A 24385-nucleotide genomic window follows, 5' to 3' on the forward strand; every position below is an offset into this window, starting at 1 on the left:
TGGGAAAGAGAAGGATAGATTGTGGAGAATTACAGGTTCAGAATATCTGCAGGTTCCTCCTTTACCAGGTGGTCATCTCTTAATAGTATCAACAAGGAATCTCTGCTTGAACACACTTTAAATGTGCTACTAAAATAAACTTACTCAGTTGCAAGATCAGTAGGAAACCTATAGTGAAAACATCACTTTGGCGGTTCACCCACAAAACCGCGCTCGACTAAACTGCACCCGACTAAACCGCGTCGCTGACGTCATCAACAGGGGGCAACAGCGCGGAGACAGAAGCACGCTGTAAACCCTAAACCTAAAATTAACCCCTAAACCTAATCCTAAACCTAACCCTAAACCTAACCCTTAACCTAACCCTAAACCTAACCCTTAACCTAACCCTAAACCTAACCCTAACCCTTAACCTAACCCTAACCCTTAACCTAACCCTAAAGCTAACCCTTACCTTAAGTTGAATCGGCTTGCTTTCAAAGCGCTATTTAAAGCGCCCTTCTTTCTCCGTGCTGGCTGTTGTCGCCCTGTTGATGACAGCAACGCGGTTTAATCGGGCGCAGTTTAGTCGAGCGCGGTTTTGTCGGGTCACGCACTTTGGCATTCCATGGCAGTGAAAATAACTGAGTTCCATTTATGCCATTTATATAGATGTACAGGTAATCCTCGACTTATGATCACAATTGAGTCCAAATTTTCTATTGCTGAGACAGTTGCTAAGTGAGTTTCCCCCCTTTTTATGACTTTTTCTGCCACAGTTAAGTGAATCACTGTAGTTAAGTTAGAAACATGATTGTTATCTGATTTTCTCATTCACTTTGCTTGTCAGAAGTTTGCCAAAGGTGATCATATGACTCCAGGATATTGCAACTGTCATAAATATGAGTTGGTTGCCAGGCATCTGAATTTTGATCACATGACCACAGGGACATCACAATGATTGCAAGTATGAAAAACAGTCATGTCACTTTTTTCACGGACATTGTAACTTCGAACAGTTGCTAAATGGTTGTAAATTGAGAACTTACCTGTATTATGTCTGGGTCCAAAATTGGAGTAGATCTCCTGCATGTGTCCCCCCATATGCACGTGAGATCCCCCGCACGTGTCCCCTGCACATGTAATTGTGATCCTTGCCACCCTGCCCCCATCCCTGTACATGCACTTGCGACCCCCCCATGTGTGCCTCGTCTGCCCTGTGCATGACCACTACATGTGCCCCCCATGCATGCATGCATGACCCCCCTGTGTGTCCCAAGCCTGCACAGATGTGTACGAACGCCCTCCACTCTCCCCACCCCTGTGCATGCACGTGCACCCTCCTCGCATATGCCCCACCCTGTAAAAAGAGCTGGCGGGCAGGCGGTGTGCACGCACGCTGAGCTGGGCAACGGCTCACGTGCCTGCAGAGAGGGCTCCGTGTGCCGCCTATGGCCCGTGTGCAATAGGTTCACCATCACGTGTGGGGTCTCCTGCTTGGGCAGGGGTTTTGACCAGATGACATACAAGGTCCCTTCTAACTCTGGCTGATGTTTTATAAGGTCAAGGAGAATGGGTGGCTTGGGCATGAAGATGCTGTCTGTTCAATCGTGTCTGATTCTAGGCACTTCTATGGACCAATTCCTTCCACATATTTCAATCTTGTATAGCTTACTTCACTTGTTTTATGCTCTGTCTAGTCTGCTTTGATAGTGTCTAGCCACTGTGGTTTTGGTGACTTGTTTATTTTAGTACTGTCTATTCCAAACATAACTGTACTTTCCGTAAGTCACATGACATGGCCAAATAAGTAAAGCAGAGTTTTGTGATTTTTGCCTTCAGTGTTATGCCAGGTTTTATACTTTCCTATACTTATTTGTTTGCCACCTTTGTTGTCCAAGGAATATGCATGAGCCTTTTCCAACCCCACAGCTTGCAGAAGTCAATTTTTTTCTTGTTATTTTTTTCATGATCCAAGTTTTGCAACTGTAGGTGGAAACACACTAGCATGGACTAATCAGCATTTAGTTGTTGTTGATACATACTCAGTTCATGCTAATCCACGCACTCATTTAATCTCTTCACAGCCAATTATTTTTATATTTCCATTCTTCACAGCGGTCATGAACTTGGTCTTTTTGATGTTCAGAAAAAGATTGAATTTCTCAGTTTCTTCTTTAATATTTTGATCAGATGTCTCTTGGATGTGTTCAACACTAAATATTAAATAAGAAATACTAGATCCTGTGACTCTGCTTCTCAGGAAAAAGCCCCCAATAGGGAAGGAAACTGACTTTACAGCTAAAGATAAAACACTGGCCGAGGATCAGATCCACTGAAACATGAACTTTGTGCAAGGTATCAAATTATGGGCTAGGTAACCAGGGAGAAGGTGCCAGCTATGAAACAATTAAGGTAGTGAGAAACTGAAGTGGCAAGTTTCCATACAAATAAATAAATAAAACCAGAAAAGCAACATTATTTTATGGCTGTCAGATGAAGTGGCATAGTTGCATAAGAAGTTTACAGACTAGCCACCTGATACTGAGCCAAACAGAAATCCAAATGTACTGGTATATCTCCATCTACTGGTCAAATATAATATGTAACGTAGCTTGTTTGCCATTGCCTTCTCTGGTTCCTCTGCTATCCAGCCAAAATCTCTAATTTTCTAGTCTACCATCCAGTATGTTAAATGTAGAAATAAGTTGATCATCAAGACCAAAGTTAATCATGGCATGAGGCAGAAGACATCATTTTTTTCTTTGGCAGAGTTCTGGATAGAGAAAAGTTTCTCCAGTGTCATATATGCTAGTTGGACTTTAGATTCTTGATTCAAAGAGCTAACATATGACTTTTAAATCTTTTTCTTTTGGTGCCCTAGGTCAGGGATGGCTAAGCATTTTTTAAAGGTGTGCCAAAATTGTGCATGTGCGTGCTATTGTGTGTGCACATGTGCCCGCCCACCTGCCTATGCACACACAACCCTCCCATCTGTGCATGGACACACAACTCGTGTAGAGGAGGGTTCAGGCTCCGGAGGCTTTCCTGAAGCCTGGGGAGGGCAAAAAACGTCCCAACGTCCCAACCAGAAGTTTGAAAATGAACTTCCGGTTGCCTTTGGGGCCTGTTTTTTGTCCTTCCCAGGCTCCGGAGGCTTTCAGCTGGCTGGCATGTGCATGCGTGCCGGAACTGAGGGCTGCCGTGCCAGCAAATATGGCTCTCCGTGCTACCTGTGGCATACATACCATAGGTTCGCCATTAGGTTTTCCCCACTTTCCATTTTCTATATGGTTGTGCTAAGTCTTCCATGGCCAGGAAAAGTTTAATCCTATGGAGGTAGCTGAACTGAAGAGCGTAACTTTTCTGTGTGTAGTGTGCACATCTGAGGCCACTGAGTTGTCCATCATGTTCTATTATCTTGAAAACAGTCCTCTGTACCAGCCTCTGTAGTTGCCAACCTTTCCCAGCCTGTGTTACTGAGCTATGATTTGTACCTTTCCTCGTTGATGTTTATTCTGTCTTCAGTCACATATGTCTTTAACTATATATTGCTTATCCTTTGTCTATTCCTATCTCCTATTACAATCAACACCTCACACTTAAGCACATTTAAACTAGCCTTGGCAAAGGAAATGTTAAGTGATGCCATCAGGTTTAAACATATTTAACACTCATTCATTTATGCTAAGCTTAGTATCATATACAAGAATTACCGGTAGTACAAATTTTCTCCTACATTTTTCAGTCACTCATGTTTAGTATACTAACACTGAGGTTAGCCTTTTGTGATTTGCTCTAAATTTAACAATCTGTTGCAATTACAGTTCACTTCATCAATTCCCCTAAATTCAGGATCCTTTTCTAACAAGTTTTTGCTTTGCCCTTATCCTAAACTTCCACTTCCCACTTTTGTATTATGTTTATATTAAGGCATTTTGATCCCTTTTTTATCACCTTACTGCACCTTTATCAGAATTGTACTTTAACCCATTTTATAAATCTTAGGAAAACTTTGTAACTGTGGGTCACACACAGATTACATCAAAGTTTGCAGAAAAATCTCTCTTGCTTTTTACTTTGAAACTTAAATTTATCTGTTTGCCTTTCTGGTCTTCTTGGTTTCTTCTCATTGTTAACTGCAAAAAATGGTAAATCATGGTTTTTTTCCCATTTAGTTTCTTTGTCTAGTTATTTTACATTATTTGTGACTTTGTACAATTCTTTGTGTCACATCATTTCCTTAACTAAACCTGCGCATTCTTCCTCTGCCTAAACTCTTACCATATTTTTCGGAGTATAAGACACACCAGAGTATAAGACGCACCAAGGTTTTCAAGAGGCAAATTAAAAAAAAAAAGTTTTTGCACTCTGTAGACCTCTCCAAAACGGGTCATTTTTTGCAAAAACGTGCCAGTTTTTTGTCAAAAAGGGGGCATGCATAGCCTTTAGGAAGCTTATAGAGTGCTCCTGGGGGCTCGGGGGGGGGGGGCAAAATTGAGCAAAAAACTAGCCCATTTTTCTCTCATTTCTTCCCTCCCCAGGCCCCAGGAGCATTCAATAAGCCTAAAGGCTATGCCATTTTGGTGAAGGAGGCAGAAAAAGCTGTATTCAGTGTATAAGACGCACCCAGATTTTCAGCCACTTTTTGAGGGAAAAAGGTGCATCTTATACTCCAAAAAATATGGTAATTACTTTTCTCTGTACTATGAAAATCTTCTATAACTATCAGTTGTATTGGCATACACAGAATACAAGTAGATTTTATTATATAGTACTTTGCTCTGGTTACTAATTTCCCAATTAAGGAAGCCCAATTTAAAGCTAATTCCAATTTGTACATTTTAATTATTTTTGCTAAAAGTCTTGATATTTGGCATGCATGCAGATGAAACAGTTGGCTGAGGATGCACAACAACAAGGGAAATAATATTATCTTTACAGTGGTTTTTCTGGAATATTGTGTGTTGCTGCCAGACAATAATATTATAAGACTCCTGATTGCATTTCCTTGGAATGGGGGAAAAAAAAGGTGTATGTTCTCTGGAGTCTTTTTCCCAATGGAAAAAGTGCCACTAACTTTTCTACATTGAAACAGCAATATTAACGGCTTTTAGTCCCTCAGATTCTTACATTTCATAGCTGTTAGAGGCACATTGATAATAAATAATGGCCAACCCAATTTTTTGCTAGTGAAGTTTGTGTCAGGAATATACTAAAACACATTAGGAAATTAGTGACTCTACCCCTAGCAATGAATGACAGCCTTTGTAAGCAGGTTCTTCATCCAAGCCAGATACTCTGGCACTTGTTTCTGTTCCCTCAAATGGACAGTGATGAAAGTGTGTGTGTGTAAAAGTAGAAACTTAAAAAACTTCATTTTTGTATCGGTGATCTCTCGGAAAGTTATGCAGTGAAAATTATTTCTGAAAGATAGGTCTTAAATTCATAGGAAATTATTTTGATGGCTAAATATGAATCATTTCATATGTTGTGTCTGCTTTCTTCACGTTTTGTGAAGATTGAGCCCTACAATCTTGACAAAACTAGAAAAATCTTTTCAGACTGTTCACCACATTTTTGTATCCATTGTCTAAATTATTGTTCTACTGTGTTTTCCCAAAAATAAGAGTGTCTTATTTTCTTTTGATCCCTGAATTAAGCACTTGACCTTATTTTTGAGGAGGTCTTATTATTTTTGAGGTGCAGGAGGTGGCAAGTGTGGTCACCTCATGACTGCTGCTGTGTTGCAATATTTTCAGGAAGGGCTTATTTTCAGGGAGGGCTTATTTTAGCACATGTGCTCAAAAGCCCGATTGGGCTTATTATCTGAGGAGGTCTTATTTTCAGGGAAACAGGGTAAAGTGCTTTTTGAAAAGAAATGGTGATCCTTAGGGGAGAAAAAGGTCCACAGGAAAATATTTTGCCCCTGCCATCTATCTGCTGAGAATATGTGAGTCAAAGTTATTTTGAAGAAGAAGTGTTCACACTTCAAACTGTGCAAGGGTTAAAAAGTAGTCAGCCTTCAGTGGATATGCAGTTTATTGATTTAAAGCTCTTGTAAATGATTGTTGGAAACTTCTCAGGTGTAACAATGTGTTCAGAAGGCATATCACAAGCACTGCTTGCTCTTAAGTAGGGATTTTATCTATCACCATCAGCAGCTTGATTTGAATTCCTAGAGGAACAGATAATTCATTGAATTGTCTGTCATGGAAAATGGGCAGCTTACCAATGTACATGAAAAAACAGAGGAAGCTAGGTTTTATGAAAATCCAAATTTAGAGGAAGGAGAATGTGAACAAGTCTCTAATCAGAGCAGTGGAGACTCAACCTCTCCTTCTTTAATTACCATGCTAGACATCATGGACATTAGATGCGAGAATAGCAACGAAATTAGCCATCAAAACTCTTGTTCCTCCCAGCATGGCTCTGAAAGGGGGGAAGAAACAGATTCTCTGCAAGAAGATTTTGAGAAAAACCAATACAAAGATAGAGAGGACAGAGCTTTTGAAAGTGCAATGACTATGGAGAACATTTTCAAAACTTCAAGAAATACTCTCAGATTTCCTTTCAATGACAATTCAGAAGAGAACAACAATTTTCCAGAAGAAGAACATAAGATTTTCCTTGTTGTTAAGGTAAGTTCTTTTGCTAGGCATGAATACAGTTATGGTTGTCTCAGATGCAACATAGCTTTTCCCTAACATTTGGAGAAAAGCAGTATCTTCAATATAGGACTGTAATTTTACTTTTCTGCTTAGTGGAGAATTAAACTACATTTTTGCATGTTTTTACCACTCCAGTAAGAAATATTGCACGTCTCATCCTTATCTAGTATCAAAGTGGATACAGCAGTTGCCCATAGCTAATGATAGCTTGCAATCCTACATCTGATTTTCAGAGAATAAGATTCACTGAGAAAGCATGCAAAAATTGGTGGAAAATATTTTGAATATTTTGTTGAGTTATTTAAGCTTCTTTCAGAATATTAAAATTTTGTGATACCTGTACAAGCTTCATATGCACTTTCAAGTCATTGCTGTGCTCTATCATAGCTTTTTCCTTGCCTGAGTTTGTTGAGAAAAGGACCATATTTTTCGGAGCATAAGACACACCTTTTTTCCTCAAAAAAGAGGCTGAAAATCTGGGTGCGTCTTATACACTGAATACAGCATTTTTTGCCTCCCGAAGCCCTACCCCCTTCACCAAAATGACCGTGCATACCCTTATGAAGGCTTTCAGAGAGCTCCTGGGGGCTGGGGAGGCCAGAAATGTTCAAAAAATGGGCCACTTTTTTTGCCCCCCCCAGCCCCCAGCAGCACTCTCTAAGCCTCCATAAGGCTATGTATGCAATTTTTTTTGACAAAAAACAGGGCCATTTTTGTGAAAAATGGGCCATTTTTTGCTCATCCCCCCCCCCAGCACTCTGCAAGCCCCCCCCCCAGGCTATTCATGCCTTTTATTTGAAAAAAATACAGGCTCATTTTCAGAGGTTTGCAGAGTGCAAAAACTCTTTAACTGATGAGAATTACATTGCTCAAGTGCTGTGCCAGCAGAAAAAAAGTCTTAAGGTTTGTCAGCGATTTCCTTCTCCAGCACATGGATAAATACACATGGAAACATCTACCTACCTACCTACTCTCTCTCTCTCTCTCCCTACCTATCTACTGTATTTCTCACTCTATCCCTCTACCTACCTACCTACCTATCTACTCTCTCTCCCCCTACCTATCTACTGTATTTTTTTCTCTCTCTCTCTCCCTCTACCTACCTACCTACCTACCTACCTACCTACTCTCCCTCCCCCCTACCTATCTACTGTATTTCTCTCTCTCTCTATCCCTCTACCTACCTACCTGCCTACCTACTCTCTCTACCTACCTATCTACTGTATTTCTCTCTCTCTATTTCTCTATCCCTCTACCTACCTACCTACCTACCTACCTACCTACCTACCTACCTACCTACCTACCTATCTACCTACCTAACTACTCTCTCTACCTACCTACCTATCTACTGTATTGCTCTTTCTTTCTTTCCCTCTCTATCCCTCTATCTACCTACCTACTTTTAAAAAAATGCCTCTTCAAAACCTTGGTGCGTCTCATACTCCGAAAAATACGGTGTAGACTTGACAGTACTTAAGCCAATTTAGTGCTTTTTCCAACACTGTATGAAAGAGAAGGTGTGAATATCAGTTTTCCAATTTATTTTGAGTAGAAACAGAGCCTTGTTGCCATTCAGTTATTGCAGAGGAAGCATACAGAAGTTAAGGATATATATTTGTTGGTACTCACAGAGGAGAAAAGCAAAAGCCATTTCCTTGATTGCATGCTCAGAAGTTAATCTATTCCACAAATTATGCAGAATGTGTTTTTGCAATTCTGCTTCTCTATACACAATTATGCTGGCTGCAATCTTGTAATCACTGTCCTTGGAGAAAGTAATTGAAATTAATGGAGTTTACTTCTCAGTAGAAATGCCTGGGACTATATTTTAAATTACCTGGCTATACTTGCATGGTGTTAGAAAATATATTTTTCCCTATAGAACAGAGGTGTCAAACTCAAAACCTGGGGGACAGATCTGGGCCGTGGGGTGCTTAGATCTGGGCCGTTGTGGAAACAACAAAGGACCAGCCTGTGGTGCCTCTGACAGCGAAAACTAAGGTTGGGAGCCCATTTTCTCTGGCAGAGCACTTGGGCCCCACAGGCACCCCCGACATGAGTGACATCGAGCTTGTCATGCCAACCCTGGCCATGCCTCCTCCTCCTCGAGGTCAAAAGCAACCCTGATGCGTCCCTCAATGAAATTGACTTTGACACCCCTGCTATAGAATAATCTCCCACATGAAAAGTAATCTGGGTAGAGCTTTGGTACATCTATGGGTTCTTATTCCATAATTTAAGATTGTAACTATGTTATCAGGTACAAGAAAAGGCAGAATTCATCTATTTCTAAATAGTGCAGAAAAAGGAATTTCAACAAGTTTACTTTTCACTATAAGACTGAGAAAAGTTAGTTGAAGTTCTATCACATTTTAAAATGTAATAGTGATTGCTAGCCTTCAATGTGCTACGTTTCTATTATAAGTGGAAATGTTAATAGAATTAAAATATTAATCTTTTAATTAATCTAATCTGTTAATCTACACAATTTAATGAGGCTTTATGTTAGTGACATAAGGGAATAGTTTTAAAAAAAGATTTTTTTAGGAAAACAACATTTTCTTTCCTTGGTGCACATTTGGTATTTTAATTCTGTAGGAATTGAGAACTGTAGAAATGAACTAATCAAGAAGAGAATCATCTTAAAATTAAGGAGAAATTTCCTGACAGAACAATTAATAGGTTGAATGACTTGCCTCCAGAAGATGTGGATGCTCCAACACTGGAGGTTTTTAAGAAGAGATTGGACAATCATTTATTTGAAACAGTATAAAGTTTCCTGCTTGAGCAAGTGGTTGGACTTTAAGATTTCCAAGGTTCCTAACAACTGCTATTTTGTTAAAGTTATAAATATTCTTACCAGTTGGTAGTAAAATATATTTTATTTCTGATATTTTAATAGTTCAGAGTGCAATTCTATAAAATGTAGCTTTGTTTCAGTGGTGATAATAGTATTCAGGTTATTTCTGAAGAAATAATCTGAACGAAACGTGATGTATAAGTACAGTATACACATGCTAATTTATAGACTCAGCTGTTGTTACACTTCTCAGTTATCAGGTCATTATCTGAAATTCATGTTTGTTGTGTGAATATACTTTTAAATGTTTCATTTATAGCAATTAACAAGTCATTGTGTTTTTTTCAGTTTATTTTTCTTTAAACTGTAATGGATATAATATTTTATGGAAGGATTGGGGGAAAATTATATTTAAAAAGCTATTTAGCAGCACAGTTCTATTCCTACTTACTTTGGAAAGACTATGAGGTAAAGACTGAATTCCATTCTGTACCTAGTATGGTACTGGTATTTCTATCATACCAGTTCATTATTCAGAGCTTATTTGCAGATACTAGAAGACAAATAGAAACAAATAGTTTCTGAGTGCTTGAAACAAGTTTGAACTTGCTAAACATAAACAAAGGTTTCCATAGGTTATGTTTTAAATACAAAATGAAATGACTCCCAAATTAGAGTCTCTGTTCATGGATCATATTTCCATGATTTCATGAATAGGTAGAAGACACCTAATCCAATGTTTATTATGTAAAATAAGTTAACAATAGTTTATTGAACAAAATAATTTGCATATTAAATTGAGGTATCATATTGTTAATGATTGATTATTCAATTTTTCAAGGAGAAATAACACTCATATTCTGCTTACAAATATAATAATAGAAGAATGTGCTTTCTAATTTTTTACTCTGTTTCTGACAAATATAATTCTCTTCTAGCAGGAGTTGAGGTATTTTACAGGCTCAGGCTACATATCGACTAGGCCTTTTAGAGATTGCCTACACTAGGTCCAGCCTCTTCAGTTTATCAGAGGCTCCCATATGCAATTATTACACATGGGTAAGAGACAGAGGTGGGTTTCTACCAGTTCGCACCAGTTCGGTAAGAACCAGTTCATCAAATCTACCGAACCGGTTAGAAGAGGTTCCACCAGAAAGCAGGTCACACCTACAGAAGAGGGTCCACAATTTTTTGAAACCCACCACACACACACACAGACAGACAGACAGACAGACTCACACAGAGTGAGAAAGAGGAAGGAAGGAAGGAAGGAAGGAAGGAAGGAAGGAAGGAAGGAAGGAAGGAAGGAAGGAAGGAAGGAAGGAAGGAAGGAAGAAAGAAAGAAAAAGTGTGAGAGAGAGATGAAAGAAAAAAAAGGGAGAAAGAGACAAAAGGAAGGAAGGAAAGAGAGAGAGAGAGAGAGAACACATGGCCGGCAAGCCACTCCCACCAGGTCACATGGCCAGCAAGCCACTCCACAAAGGAGGCTATACCCACAGAGCAGGTTCGAAAAAGTTTTGAAACCCACCACTGGTAAGAGATCAGGAGGAGATAACACCAACATCTTGCTGGTCTACTGACTAATGATAATTGGCTTTTGGCCAGATTATCCCCAAGCTGCTGCCATCACGCAGAAGGCATTGCTGTCTACCTGTGGGCTTCATGCAACTTCTTTCATTGTGCAATTCCAGGAGACTCTTAGGTGGTAAAATTAGTTTGAGGACTGCATATAGCTCACATGGATTGCTTTTGCCTATCTTATGTCATAACAAACTTAATGCCATATCAAGGTGTTGTTCTTCAGGTGCCACTGAAAAGTTAGGCCCTTTCTTCCCAAGAGATTAATCATTGAAAAAGCAAAACATAAACTGGCCAAAGAAGGAGTAGTTTGCTTCATCTATTTTAAGATTGTCCTTATCTTTCAGCATTGTACTTCACACTACTCAATCCTATTTTGTTTAACTATGATTTATTGAACTATAATTGACCAATTCTCGCAATATGCTAGACTAAAGTATGGTTTATGAGCAACAATCATTAGATTCACTCATTAAGCCAAACCTAAACAAATCATTTTATGACTTACTGTGTTTCTCTGAAAATACGACGTACATTGAAAATAAGCCCTAACCTGATTTTTATACGTGCACCTAATATAAGCCCTACCCAAAAATATGCTCTAGTGAAGGGGGTGGGCATGGCCAGCACAGGAGGCAGTGAGTAAATAGGAACCAACAATGTGCAGCAGCAGCTGCAGCCTGTGCAGTTCAAGTGAGTTGATTAACTGTCCAAGCAGCAGGCAGAGACAGCGATGGGGCGAGACATGCGATCTGGATGTGCTGTGTGGATCACGGGAAAGCCAAGAGACAGTGGGCCAGAGTGGGCTGGTGGCTGCAAAAGGCTTGTCTTTGTGCGGCAGTACCAGCAACAGCAGTAGATGGAAGCAGAGGTATGAGGGGGGAAGGCAGATGATTCCCAATGTTCCGCACAGACTGCAGGCATGCCAAGAGACACAAAGATGAGATGCATGCCTTCCCCCCCATGCCTCTGCTACCATCCTCTGACAGTGCCACTACGTGAAAATGAGCCTCCTGTGACCTCCCACCTGCTCCGGCACACTGTCTCTTGGTTTTCCTGTGGCCCATGTGGCACATCCGGGTTGCATGCCTCCCACCTGTGCCTCTGTCACAGTCTGCTGCTTGGACAGGTAATCAATTTACCTGTGTTGCATGGGCTATGCAACACCAGAGTGCACTGACCAAGGAGGAAATGGGCTGCAGCTGCTGCTGCACAATGTTGGCTCCCGTGTGCTTGCCACCTTTTATTTGTGCGCCAGGTGGGTGGGGCACCCAGTCCAGCTGATTATCCTGAAATCACGTTTCACCAAAAATAAGCCCCAGTACTTATTTTGGAGTCCCCCAAAATATAAGACCAGGTCTTATTTTTGAGCAAACATGGGTAGCTTAATGTCAGTACATTTACAAGGCTTTTATGTGTAAAATAGTATTAGTTCTCAATAGCTTTCCCATATCACCTTCACAGCAAAGAACCTATTCACAAGAGAGAGAGGGAGCTGGGGGGCGGGGAGAGGCAAAGTAAAATGACTGAAATATTAAACTGTTGGATATTATATGAAATTACTATTGCATATTACAAGTTGTCAGAATAAGGATTGGGAGAAAATAATTTTAATGAACAAGCAAGTTTAAAAAGCCAGTGTGATAATATGATTAAGGGGATCTAAGTTCATCACAAGCCAGGGGCTTTTCAGTGACTTTGGGTCCATCATTTTTGAGCCCAACCTACTCCACAGGATTGCTGAGGAAAGGGAAATTGAGATAGGAATGGCATTCCCACTATCTCATGCTGATGAAGAAAACTTGAACTTAAACATAATTAACAAATATTCAAAATAAGCTTGTAATGTACAATTTTAATTTGAAACAAAAGTTAATTTAAGAAATTACATTATATCATAACAATATGAAATGCAATAACTGCCATGACTTCATGGTTTCAATAGGAAGATATCTATAGGCTTAATTTGAAAGGAGATGGTACATACTGAAGAAATCCTTTACAATCTGGGACTGTAAGGTTAGAGTCATCTAGGACTTCAAAAAGGAAATAGCGGCTTTCTTCTTTTGTTTTAAAACCTGGTTCAGATATCAGCAGCAGCAATATCACTTAGACATATACCACTTCATAGTGATTTTATAGCCCTCTCTAAGCACTTTTCAGAGTTAGCATACTGCTCCCAACTATCTGGGTTCTCATTTTCCCAATCTTGGAAGAATGGAAGGCTAAGTCAACCTTGAGCCAGTCAGAATCGTATTCCTAGATATGGGCAGAGTTTTCCTGAGATACTGCATTCTAACCACTCCTCCTGAAGATAATCAAACTCAATATTTTTATTACAGAACAGAATCTAAGAGACCACAACTTAGTATTTGAAAGAAATGAGACTTCTGATGATTCCACATTCTTATCATGGTGAACATTCTTGTTTTGGGCCAGCACTATTCATTTGGGTTGACCCATCAGGTTTGCTTGGACATCTTATTGGTTTATCACCTCTATTCTTACTGAAATACAGTATTTCAAGTTTATTGTTTCAGCTTGTTTAACATTACACCAACTTGAACTACCAACATTCTGGGCATTAACCTGAATCCTGTGGAGAATCACAACTTTTATTTTGAGCAAGCTTCTTCCTATTTATTTTTAATGGACTCATAAGTTATCTTATTTTTAATAAAGTTCTTCAGTTTATTTTCAAAGCCAATTCAGTGTTTGGTCTTACCTCTCTCACTATAGCCTCCACTTATCCACATTTAGACCCATTTCCTTCAAAGCAGGGTACACAACATTTTTCCTTTTAAGAGTCATGCTAGGTTTAATGTGGCATATTAAAATTCAACAAGTTAAGTTATCAAGTAGATTAGATTACAGCTTTATTGATTAGCCTATATGCCATATCAAAGCACAAGGTTCAAACACATATCACCAATAAAATCCTATACAAACAATTTAAAATAAGAGTAGGGTAAAATACAATAGTTATAGGATAAGATATGATATAATTTAATAAGTAGAAAATAGAAAATACCTATGGATGAACTTCATGTACAATTAAGTTTCAATAGTACTTTGGAATTAATTGATTATCTTTTGTATTTAATTGAAGTGCCCCATGTGATGACAAAATGCTTTAGGGTTTTTCTGTGTGATTCAGAGCCATTTCCAGTTAGGAGGGTCAGATAGACAATGATATTTCTATTTATCTAGATTTGTTGAAAGGAAATTACTTCTAGTTACAACTCCAAGGTTTATGTTATGTAATATTATATAACAAGAAGTAGATATTTCTAGCTTTGACTTTGTTCCCTTTTAAGTTTGGCCATCAGTAAGCCAGAACCCAGATCTTGGGATCCTGATTTTCACCACCTATTTCCTGAAAGCCACAGGAATTTTCATATTTTCCTTTCTTTTAATGCAACTGCAGCTCTACTACAGATTGGTACACCTTTCAAAAGGAATCAGAGGAGTTGGCATAGAGTTACAATATACTTGGCATTTCATAGACAAGCTGGTTTTTAAACTTTTCAGCCAGAGATTTAAGAAGATCTAAAATGTCCGTAATTACTTGTCTATTATTAAAGAGGGTAGCACAGCTTTGTTCCCAATCACTCCCTCCAACTTTCTTCCTTCGCTTTTCAAGTCTGTGTGCCATCTTGCTGTCATGCAAAATCTCTTCATTAAAACATACACCATTCCAGAGTTATGGTAGTGTTTTTTAAAAGAATAATACTTGGTAATCCTAACTTGGCACCAAGCAATGAATTCTTCTCTGACCCCAAAATTTGAAGCTTACAAGATTGAACATCCTTTCTTCATTCCTTCTTCCCTCCTCCCCTCCCCTCTTATGAATTCCTGTTTGCTACGTGGTCAGCTCTGTTACAGATAAACTATTTACTGAGAAATTGGCCAAACTGTACAAAAAGGTTTGTGGTTAGATATCCCATTTCTTTGAACTTTTTTATTTTTTCAGACCAATCTTTTAAAACAATAAAACAGTGCCCTCTGCAAGCTGTTATGATAAACAGCAGCAAAAAAAGACACACACACACACACACACACACACACACACATGTGTGTGTGTGTGTGTGTGTGTGTGTGTTGTATTTGTGCTGATAAATAAATAAATAAATAAATATTTGGGCATACCAGGGGTTGTGACACATACATACATACATACATACATGTATGTATGTATGTATATATATATTACTGCGGCAGAATCTCTTACTGATTCTAAAATGGACATTTTATTTTCTAAATACATTGATAACATTCCTGTGGCTTCTTTGTCATGATATGCACATGATCAGTGAATCGGTGTCCATAATCCAGAAAGTGGAAGCAGAGATCACCCTCCCCACTTCACATGCGTACATAGTACAGAATGGAGGCAACTTTCATATTCATGACAGTAGGGTGTTTTATTTACAGTGTTTTACAGGGAATCTGATTAACTGCATCCTTCAATATGATCTTGTCAATTTTCTACATTAATGTTATATATGTGATTATAAAAATAAGAGTAAGAATTGATATATTTTACCTATATCTGTAACAAAGAAAGTTGCAAGTCATTTTTTTTTAAATTTTTTTGTATTTTTATCCTTTTCATCCCCTTTTTTTTCAGTTCTTTTCCTTCTTGCTTTATATTTTATTCCTGTATTTGTTTTTAAATCCAATAAAGTTACATAGAAAACAATTTATGTGAAATGGTGACATTTCAATGTGTTAACGATCTTACAAGGTTTTGGCTATTTCTTAAAACATAATGACTTAATTTTGAGGTTTGCTGCTGCCATTTTAAAATGTAGAGAATCTCTCATAAAGATTATGAGAACAAGCTCTTCAGATCCATCTCCTAGGTTTTGTAGCCTTTTCCACTAGTGCCTCTGATTTCATTCCCACCATAAATTGAATGCGTGACCCGACAAAAGGGCGAACGACAAAACCGCGCTGACTAAACCGCGTCGCTAAAACCGCGACGTCATCAACGCGCCGACAACAGCGTGGCGACAACAGCGCGGAGACAGAAGGGCGATTTCAGTCGACAGAGGGGCGATTTAAGTTAAGGTAAGGGGTTAAGGTTAGGTTTAGCGTTACGTTTAGGGTTAGGTTTAGGGTTAGGTTTAGCATTACGTTTAGGGTTAGGTTTAGGGTTAGGTTTAGCGTTACGTTTAGCGTTACGTTTAGGGTTAGGTTTAGGGTTAGGTTGCGCTGTTGCCGACGCGATTCAGTGCTCATTCATCGGAGCGCTTTAGAACACGCGGTTTTGTCACCGCGGTTTAGTCGGGCGTGGTTTTGTCGTTCGCCCTTTTGTCGGTGAACCAATTGAATGCAGTCTCAGGATATGACAGCTCTGGTTGGCCAAACTTCACAAATTCTCTGTTTCTCTGAGCTGTGTCACTGTATATTGCTCAAAGAATAAGGGAGGATGAAAAGGGCATTACACTGTTACAGACTTAATATTCACCCAGTAGTTTTGCAAAGCGTGAATCTGTTGGATCTCCTCTGTTTAGAACTCCCAGAAATGATAAGTTCTTGTTACAGGGAAGTTACTATTAAAATGAATTTATTAGACAATTACATATGTGACTTCATGCTTATCTTATCAAGAATTAATCTTTGCTCTGAAGCAAGCCATAGCTTAGGCCCAAGAAATGTGAGAGTGCCTTAAAGATAAGATACAATAAAGCTTTATTGCACAAAATGTTACAACTCCGCTTCCAGAGCTGCTGCTGTTTTATTATTAATGGGTGTGATCATATTCAGTTGTCTACTCCTTGGAGGAGAAACTATAATGAAACTCTTGCAAAAGGAAGCCCTAATATTCATTTGTGGTGTGTAATTTTAAACCTTTGTAGTTCTGGATTGATAGGCAACACCCCCGACTATCTAAATGAAGTTATTTCTTACAGTAACTTGAGAATGCACTATTTGTTTCCTAACCACATTGAAGATAATGTATTGACTAAAGTAACATTGTGGCATAATGTGGCAGACACTGTTTTGCTGATATTTTTACAATTTAGTGTTGTTGTAGAAACAAATCAGGAATTGGCACTAATAAAAAAAACAGAAGCAGTTAAATGAATAGACGAGTTGAAATTTGATAAGGAAAAGTAAAATATGAAGCTCCTTGAAAGTTTGACATGCTCAATTGATGGTCTGTCAGTGACCGTAACAAATATTTCTGAATTTTATACAAGATGTCACATTGTGCTTCTAATGTAGCAGATTTGCAAATCCTTTTAGCATCTAGATGTGTACAAGCCAGATCCAGATGATCTTAAATTTAGACATGAGCGGCATTGGAACAAAGACTAATGTTTCTTCAATCCTCTAAAATTAACACATCATTGTTAAATCTAGATTAAGTAGCTGCCATTTTAGATGTAGTTACTGGAAAATGAATTCTGTTGACATTTGTAAATTATGCTATAAACAGCATTCTTTCAACTTGATACAAATTAAATGGTTCCTTTATAATGACAGTTAAATCTTTTAAATAATATTCCTGCAGTCACACAAAATAAAACGTTTGCTTCATATCAAGGTACTGGATGTTCTCTGAAAAGCATGGGGTAAGTGATTTGGGTTGAGATAGGGAGTAATACTTTCACTTTGCAGGGATATGCAAAACTGCTCAGGTTAAAGTTCTTGAGTTCTTAGGGAGGAACTCAAAAACAGCAGATATTTAATTACTGAGCTTAGATAACTGCTGAATCTTAGCATTCTAAAATATTTTCTTATTTTTTCTTATTGTTTAATTAAGAATCTGCTTCCAGAAGAAATTTAGAGAGCCCTATAAGCATTTTGACCTCTGCATATCCTAAAAAGTCATTCAGAGTACAGAATTGATTTGGATGTGTTTGATGAGATTAAAATGAACTGGATATTTATACCTTGTTTAGCAAGGAGCAACAGAATAAAGCAGAGGTGGTAGTACTGGTACAATTTTGTTGAGTATATTTCTGAGGTAGTTCATTCATACCTTTTACTAATAATGGCTACATATAGGAATAGTATGCCAAGATATACTATGTTTTTGTGGTGGTACAGAATGATATGAAAAGTTGGATGTCATCCATGTCATAGCGATAACTAGACCCCAAATCTTAAATGACATATTCCCACAATGTTGTTAGATAGAACCTTAAAGTCAGCAACAAACCAAGATATTGAATAAAAGTCCTAGATAGCACTTTCCAAACATGTTATTCTTATTTGGTGTGCCATCAGCAAATAGTCATGTGCTTGTAGGTTATTGTTGAATTCTTACAAAAACTTCATTCTTTTTGGACAAGTGATGGATTCCAAATTAAAATTGTAGTATGCTGTTGAATAAACATCTTAATCAAATGAAGTAATTGCAAATCTAGCTAAGTTATTCTCTTCACTGCCTACGGTTGCTTTGGATAAAAGTAAAAAGAAGTGGTTGTAATATGAGAGAATGGAACATTCAAAGAACAAGCAAATCAGAATAGTGATCTCTGGTACAATTTTTTTAAAGAAATATGCACAAGATGAAGAGAATAGAGACTGTTTTCTCTTGAAATTTGTCATCCTCAAGAGATCTGAACAATACTTTGAGATTGTTGTGCCTAGCTGGCTTTTCTTATGAGAATGCCATTAGTTCTTGATGCACTCTCCCTACATACTGCATAAACACGATTAGTTCGTCATGGAAAGTCTTATCAAGTCTTGTTTATTTTATGGATCAATTTATATTTTAATTTATAAAGCCCAACTTGTAAATTGTATCTTTGTGTGGCTAACAAAGGTTGAAAATCTTATCAGCACTAATACAGAAAACAAATCACAACCAAAGAATTATGTAACTGAGGCAAGCCCACAATCATTCAGTTTCTACCCACTACAGATGGCTTATCCACCACTCTGGCCCATTACCAAATCAGATCTTCAAAGTCTTGTGGACAGTCAACAGGTGGGGCCACCAGATTTCAGGGGTTATGTTATACCAGATGGCAAGTGCTACAACAGAGAAGGTTTGCCTCCTGAGCCTCACGAGATGACATTGCTTTACAGAGAGGTCCTAGACCATGCTCAACTTTTTGGATTTTGTGGAATAGTCAGAAACAATTGGAAAAAGGCAGTTCTACAAATAGCCTGGCCCTGGGATGGAGGAGGAGTGTACAGATGGAATTCAGCAGCCTGAATTATACTCAGAAGCTTATTGAGTAAAATTCATAAAACAAGGATATTACATTGGTGTACCAAGATGTGTTCTTAGTGATCCATGTCACCACATTGTGTGGTTCAGTTAAGCTTCTGGTTGGCATTCAATGACAGAACAATACATTATTACAGTTTAGTTGGGAGATAAGCAAAGGCATGAATGACTGTGAAAAGACTCGCCTGCTCCAGGAATGGGCACAATCAATTTAGCAATTGCACTTGTACTTAACACTTATATACTGCCACACAATGCTTTACAACCCTCTCTGAGTGCTTTACACAGTCAGAATATTTTCTCCAATAATCTGGGTCCTCATTTTACCAACATCTGAAGGATGGAAGGCTGAGTCAATCTTGAGCCCCAGCAGGATTGAGCTCCAGACTGTGGGCAGAGTTAGCCTGCAATACTGGGTTCTAACCACTGTGCCACCAGGATTATTATTAATTTACAAGTATTTGTGCAAAGGCTTTTCTTGCCATGGCTGCCATTTGCTGTTTATCAGGAACCACAAATCCAAGAGGTTATTGTGTGCCAGTTCTGTCCAGAGCAAAAGTTGAAAAGTCTTCTGATTCAGGAAACTTCACTGCCTGTTCTCATAAAATCTTGTAATCTCTAAGGATTGAGAAAGATCCTTAGCAAGATCACTCATTACACTAGAGATAAAGATATATAGTTGAGATGATACCTAATCCCATGCTGATAGACGATGTCACCCAGCAGTTAATGTAGATGTTAAATAGGAGTGGAGAAAGTATGGAGCCTTGTAAGACCCTGCAAAGCAGAATCTAGGGCTAGATCTTTCTTGTCCTGCCACCATTGATTGCAATTGCTCCTCTAGGAAGAAGAACTATCACAATATGTGCCAAGCCACTCCCAGACCCTGGAATCAATCCAGAAGGAAACCATGACTGAGGATGTTGAAAGCCGTTGAGAGATTAAAAAAGATCAGACTGGATGCTTTAGCCCCGTGATGGTGAACCTATGGCACAGGTGCCAGAGATGGCATATAGAGTCCGCTCTGTGGGCATGTGTGCCATCGTCAGCTGCTCTTCAGGTTTCCAGCGCTCCAATGTGCACGAAGACTAGTTGGCCAGCATGCATCTGTGCGCCATAAATCCAAAAACCAGTGTCAGGCCTGCAGTTATATTCCTTTTGGCCTGCCACACACACTATTATTTTTCTATGCTGTTTCATTAGTGTAGTAATTGGGAGGGGGAATAGAAAGGAGTAGAATTGTAGAATGTGTTTTTGTCATTCCTTTCTAGAAGCCCAAGGTCATCTTTTGTCTCCACACCTCTGCATCTGACCGGAACTAGATGGGTGGAAATGCCAGCGTGGCCAAAGAAGATTGGACCATGTGATGGATTTATGGGTGTGGGGATAAGATCATGAACTTTCAACTGGGTGGAATCCCAGGAAGCTTTTAGATTTGGGATTCCACAGTTTGTGCCAACATGTCCGTCTTATTAAATTGGAACTTTAAGGATAGCTCTGCCTTGGACTCTGATTTAATTTTGCATGATATTTGGAATGCTGACAACCAGGTGGCCAACCCATGCATGAGGACTGGCCAGCTGGTCTTTGGGTATCCAGTGCTCCATGCACGGACATTCCAGTTTGAGCATTCGGTGCCAAAAAAGGTTCGCCACCACTGCTCTAGCCCATTTTGATCTGTCCAGATATCCATAAGCTGGTCAGTGTTGTCTATTTTAACTCAATTTGAAACCTGAATGAAAAGGGTCAACATAAACTATGCATTTTGGACAGCACTACTGCCTTGCCAGTGCTAGCTTAATCAGTTTTCCCCCCCCCCTAAATATGACATCCCATAAATTACATGTGACTCCCTGGGTCTTAGATTAAATATTAGTACTTAAGCAATATGAAATCCAACTGAAAAGGTCTATATAATCAGTTTCTTCCTAGGGAAAGATCATTAACTCTTTAAGAACTGGCAGAATGACCGCTTTACTCAAGGATGAATTTGGCACCTCATAGGAAGGTCATGGATCTGATATCCAGGTCTAAAGGTATGTACTTGCAGCCCAAGGGTCTTGGCCAACGTCTTCAAGATTAACAGGATTGAAGTCTTCTCCAGCAAATTTTGGAGTTGCTTCAAAATACTGAGACATGCTTTTTTTTTTTTTTTTGGTAATCATCCTTCCTAATAGTTACATTTTTTTTACCATGCCATTTTAGATATAGAATCATAATTGTATGGCATTCAGTCTGGGATCTTTATCTTTAATATCATATTACAATAAATAATCATTCCTATCTGCTTCAAATATTGAGTGCCCATTAATTTGTCTTAAGAAAGGAGGGCACAACAAAAAGATGAGTTTTTTAAAAAAAAACAAATGCAGTCCCATCTTTAAAAATAAAACCCCAAACAAATCATTTAACTCTAAACCTAATTACTTTTGCAGTCAGAAACTCCAACTCTGAATTATTGCAAACTACATTTGGTAATCCTGTCAACCACTAAAAGGAAGAAATAAAGCTTGGAAATTTGTCTCTCAACTCAGTCATTTGATTTGCCTCATTCACTTGTTACTGCCTCACCAATGCAGACTCCTTAAGTGAGTCTGCATTGGGGAGTCAACCTTACACTCACAGGCACTCCTGCCATCTCCATGCTTTGTCCCATGGGAAGTCAGGGTAATAGAATGACTCAATTTGAAATACAGAAATTTGGTTGACCACTACATCCTTATGTGACATCCTCATCAGTAATATGAATGATTTCATTAAACATATATTAAACATATATGGAATCTCCTTTTAATCATTAATATTCTAGATGTCATAGATGTTCTCAAACTTTGCATACTGCAATTATTCACTATGAGGCAACTGTCCCATGCAGTCTTGCACAGGCAAAAGGAATTTAAATTTGTTTTGGACAGCACTACTGCCCTGTGCTAGACTGATCAATTTTCTTTGGTTTGTTTTTAAGTTACTTGTGATCCCTTGGGATTCTGATCCACAGTTTGAAAATTGTGCATTAAATGCATAAACATCCAAAAATCCTATTTTAAAAACTGTTTTTAAAGAGGTACATTTAGACAGGAAAGGCAAAAGCTTAGAATATCCCCCACAACCCCCCCTCCAGCTACTTACATATTCTCTAACAATAGTTGTGCTTCTCCCCAAGATCTCCAAATGGTAGAGTTTTATGGACTAAGTGTGGTATTGAGCAATCAGAATCAGGAAATCATTGCTCCTCCATCATCACTTACTGGCTCTAGATTTCTTTGCCTCACCTGAATGCTACTTTGAAGGAGGAGCTTCTTCCAAGACAGTTTGAAGGATAAATCAAAAAGTTCTATTAGGTTGCTGCACTCTGTCTTTGCTGCCTCAGATGAAGGAAATGCTGGCTCCATCGACTGGCCATGGACTCTTATTTCAGCATTGCCAGTAGAGAGGTATTGCGTTACTCCTGAAGGTGAGGATTAGCTGAGGAGAGCAGGCCACAGGGTACTGAGAAGATATGAAGCCTGAGAGGGATTCCTCATTTTGTGTACTAATCCTGATCCTAATGTTTTTGTGACGTTTAACATTTGTAAATCAAAATACCACATACTGAAATGTGAAAAAGTCTACAATTAAAGCAGGGAGGATTGATTTACATTTTCAGAGTTGTTGTTTGCAGTCTGCAATATAACGAGACAGCACAGCTTGTATATGTGGAACCTTTTCTAAAGACTTGTCATTTCACATTCCTTCACTGGAGGCAGGTTGTTGGCCTGCTACTGTATGAATAAAGTTACAATGAGGATACTCGTAGAGAACATAGTCTGGGCTCTATTTGGAAGCAAGCATTATGTTCCATTTTCTTCTGATTGAGAAGCTGGAGGAAAAGTAGTGTATATATGGAAGAACAGTAACACAAACTATTTTCATGTATCTTTTACTCAAACTCGCCCAACTTACTCAGGCCTGTAGCCTCCAACAGTTTCTTCACCTTACTAACTTACCGTAATGCTCAAGAGGCAAAAGGAATCCCTCAATGGCAACCAATGGGTAAAAAAGAAGGGATGGAGCAAAGATGTCTAGCACCTTCCAATAGTAGGAGCATTGCAGCAATTAAACTAAAGGAATCACCCAGAATTGATACTAGATCACAAACATGAATGCAGGAAGAATTTTGGCAGATAATATGCTGTGGAGGTGTGGCCACATGAGGGTGCCTTATCTCTCATCTCTGATTGTTGTGAATACAGAGAGTGATTGCTTGCGTTCCTTTTGCTCAGTCACGTTGTCTTCCATTCTCTACTGCCCAGTTGGATATTTGGATTTTACAAAAGTTCTCTTTGATATCAGGATTCAATTAGCACCCTTTGGTGAGTGAGGCCTTTGGCTTTTTGCTTTCTGTGCCAGGAAAATGTTCTGTGATTGCAACGATCAGAGCAATCAAGCTGTGTTTACCTCAACTAAATGTGTTTGGGGAGTAAATGAAGACTTGAGGAGGCTCACATACTGTTTTTCAAAAGTACTGCATGCAGGAAAGGGGAGTGCAAGAAAGAACTATTTTGACAGAATGGGATTAAAAGAAATGGTTTGTTCTGAGGTACCACGGGCTGTGCATTAACCCCACCCTCCTCTCTTGCACTTGGCTATTTTGGGCTGGCAGCATGAGCCAGAGCTCTGACAGATGAGCACTCAGAAACACAACACAGAGCACCGTAGCACTTGTTGCTCCGAACACCAATGTAAGCTGTTCCTGCTTTGCCTTTCTTGTCCTTTCTGGTTTATTTTGTTTACAGTTTCATAATTAGGAAAATTATTATCTGAGTTAGTGGAAGTTTCAAAAGCAGCAGCAGGAGCAAAGGGATTGTGTAGAGAAGGAGCAGGAAGCCTTCCAAGTGCGGTGGGTAAAAGGCGAAGCCGTGCTGGCCCTGGACCCTTTACAGAGCAAGGAGAACAGCTCCTTGCCTGGGGCGATCAGAAATGAGCGACTCATCTCCTGCCAATGGAGAAGGAAAAGACCCTGAAATCGAACTCTTTGTCAAGGTAGGTGAGACTTTCTTTAGTCAGCTGCAGACATTCACAGTGTCCAGAGTGCCATTGTGTTTTAGTACAAAATTTCTCCCTTTTCCTTCCCTGTTCTTGCTTGCTTTCCCTCCTGCTGTTGGCTTTAGTCTTTGTTGCTCC

General features: G+C 39.0%; 1 protein-coding gene across 3 annotated transcripts in view; it reads left to right on the top strand.

Moving 5' to 3' along the window:
* Positions 1-6119: 6119 nt before the first annotated feature.
* CLIC5 (CLIC family member 5) overlaps positions 6120-24385 on the top strand; it is a 78366-nt gene continuing 60100 nt past the window's right edge. The window contains exon 1 of one of the 3 annotated variants that reach the window (XM_014062563.2): positions 6120-6620. In XM_014062563.2, the coding sequence (XP_013918038.2) occupies positions 6192-6620 (429 nt within the window). In that variant the 5' untranslated portion in view covers positions 6120-6191. Of the gene's footprint in view, positions 6621-23553; positions 23575-23878; positions 24245-24385 lie in introns of those variants that run through there. The other 2 variants (XM_087716743.1, XM_014062573.2) reach the window with 2 other exon arrangements.

The sequence above is a fragment of the Thamnophis sirtalis genome, unplaced genomic scaffold (assembly GCF_051295495.1).
Source record: "Thamnophis sirtalis isolate CommonGarterSnake01/CBP01778 unplaced genomic scaffold, rThaSir2_p1.2 scaffold_5, whole genome shotgun sequence".
NCBI lineage: Eukaryota > Metazoa > Chordata > Lepidosauria > Squamata > Natricidae > Thamnophis > Thamnophis sirtalis.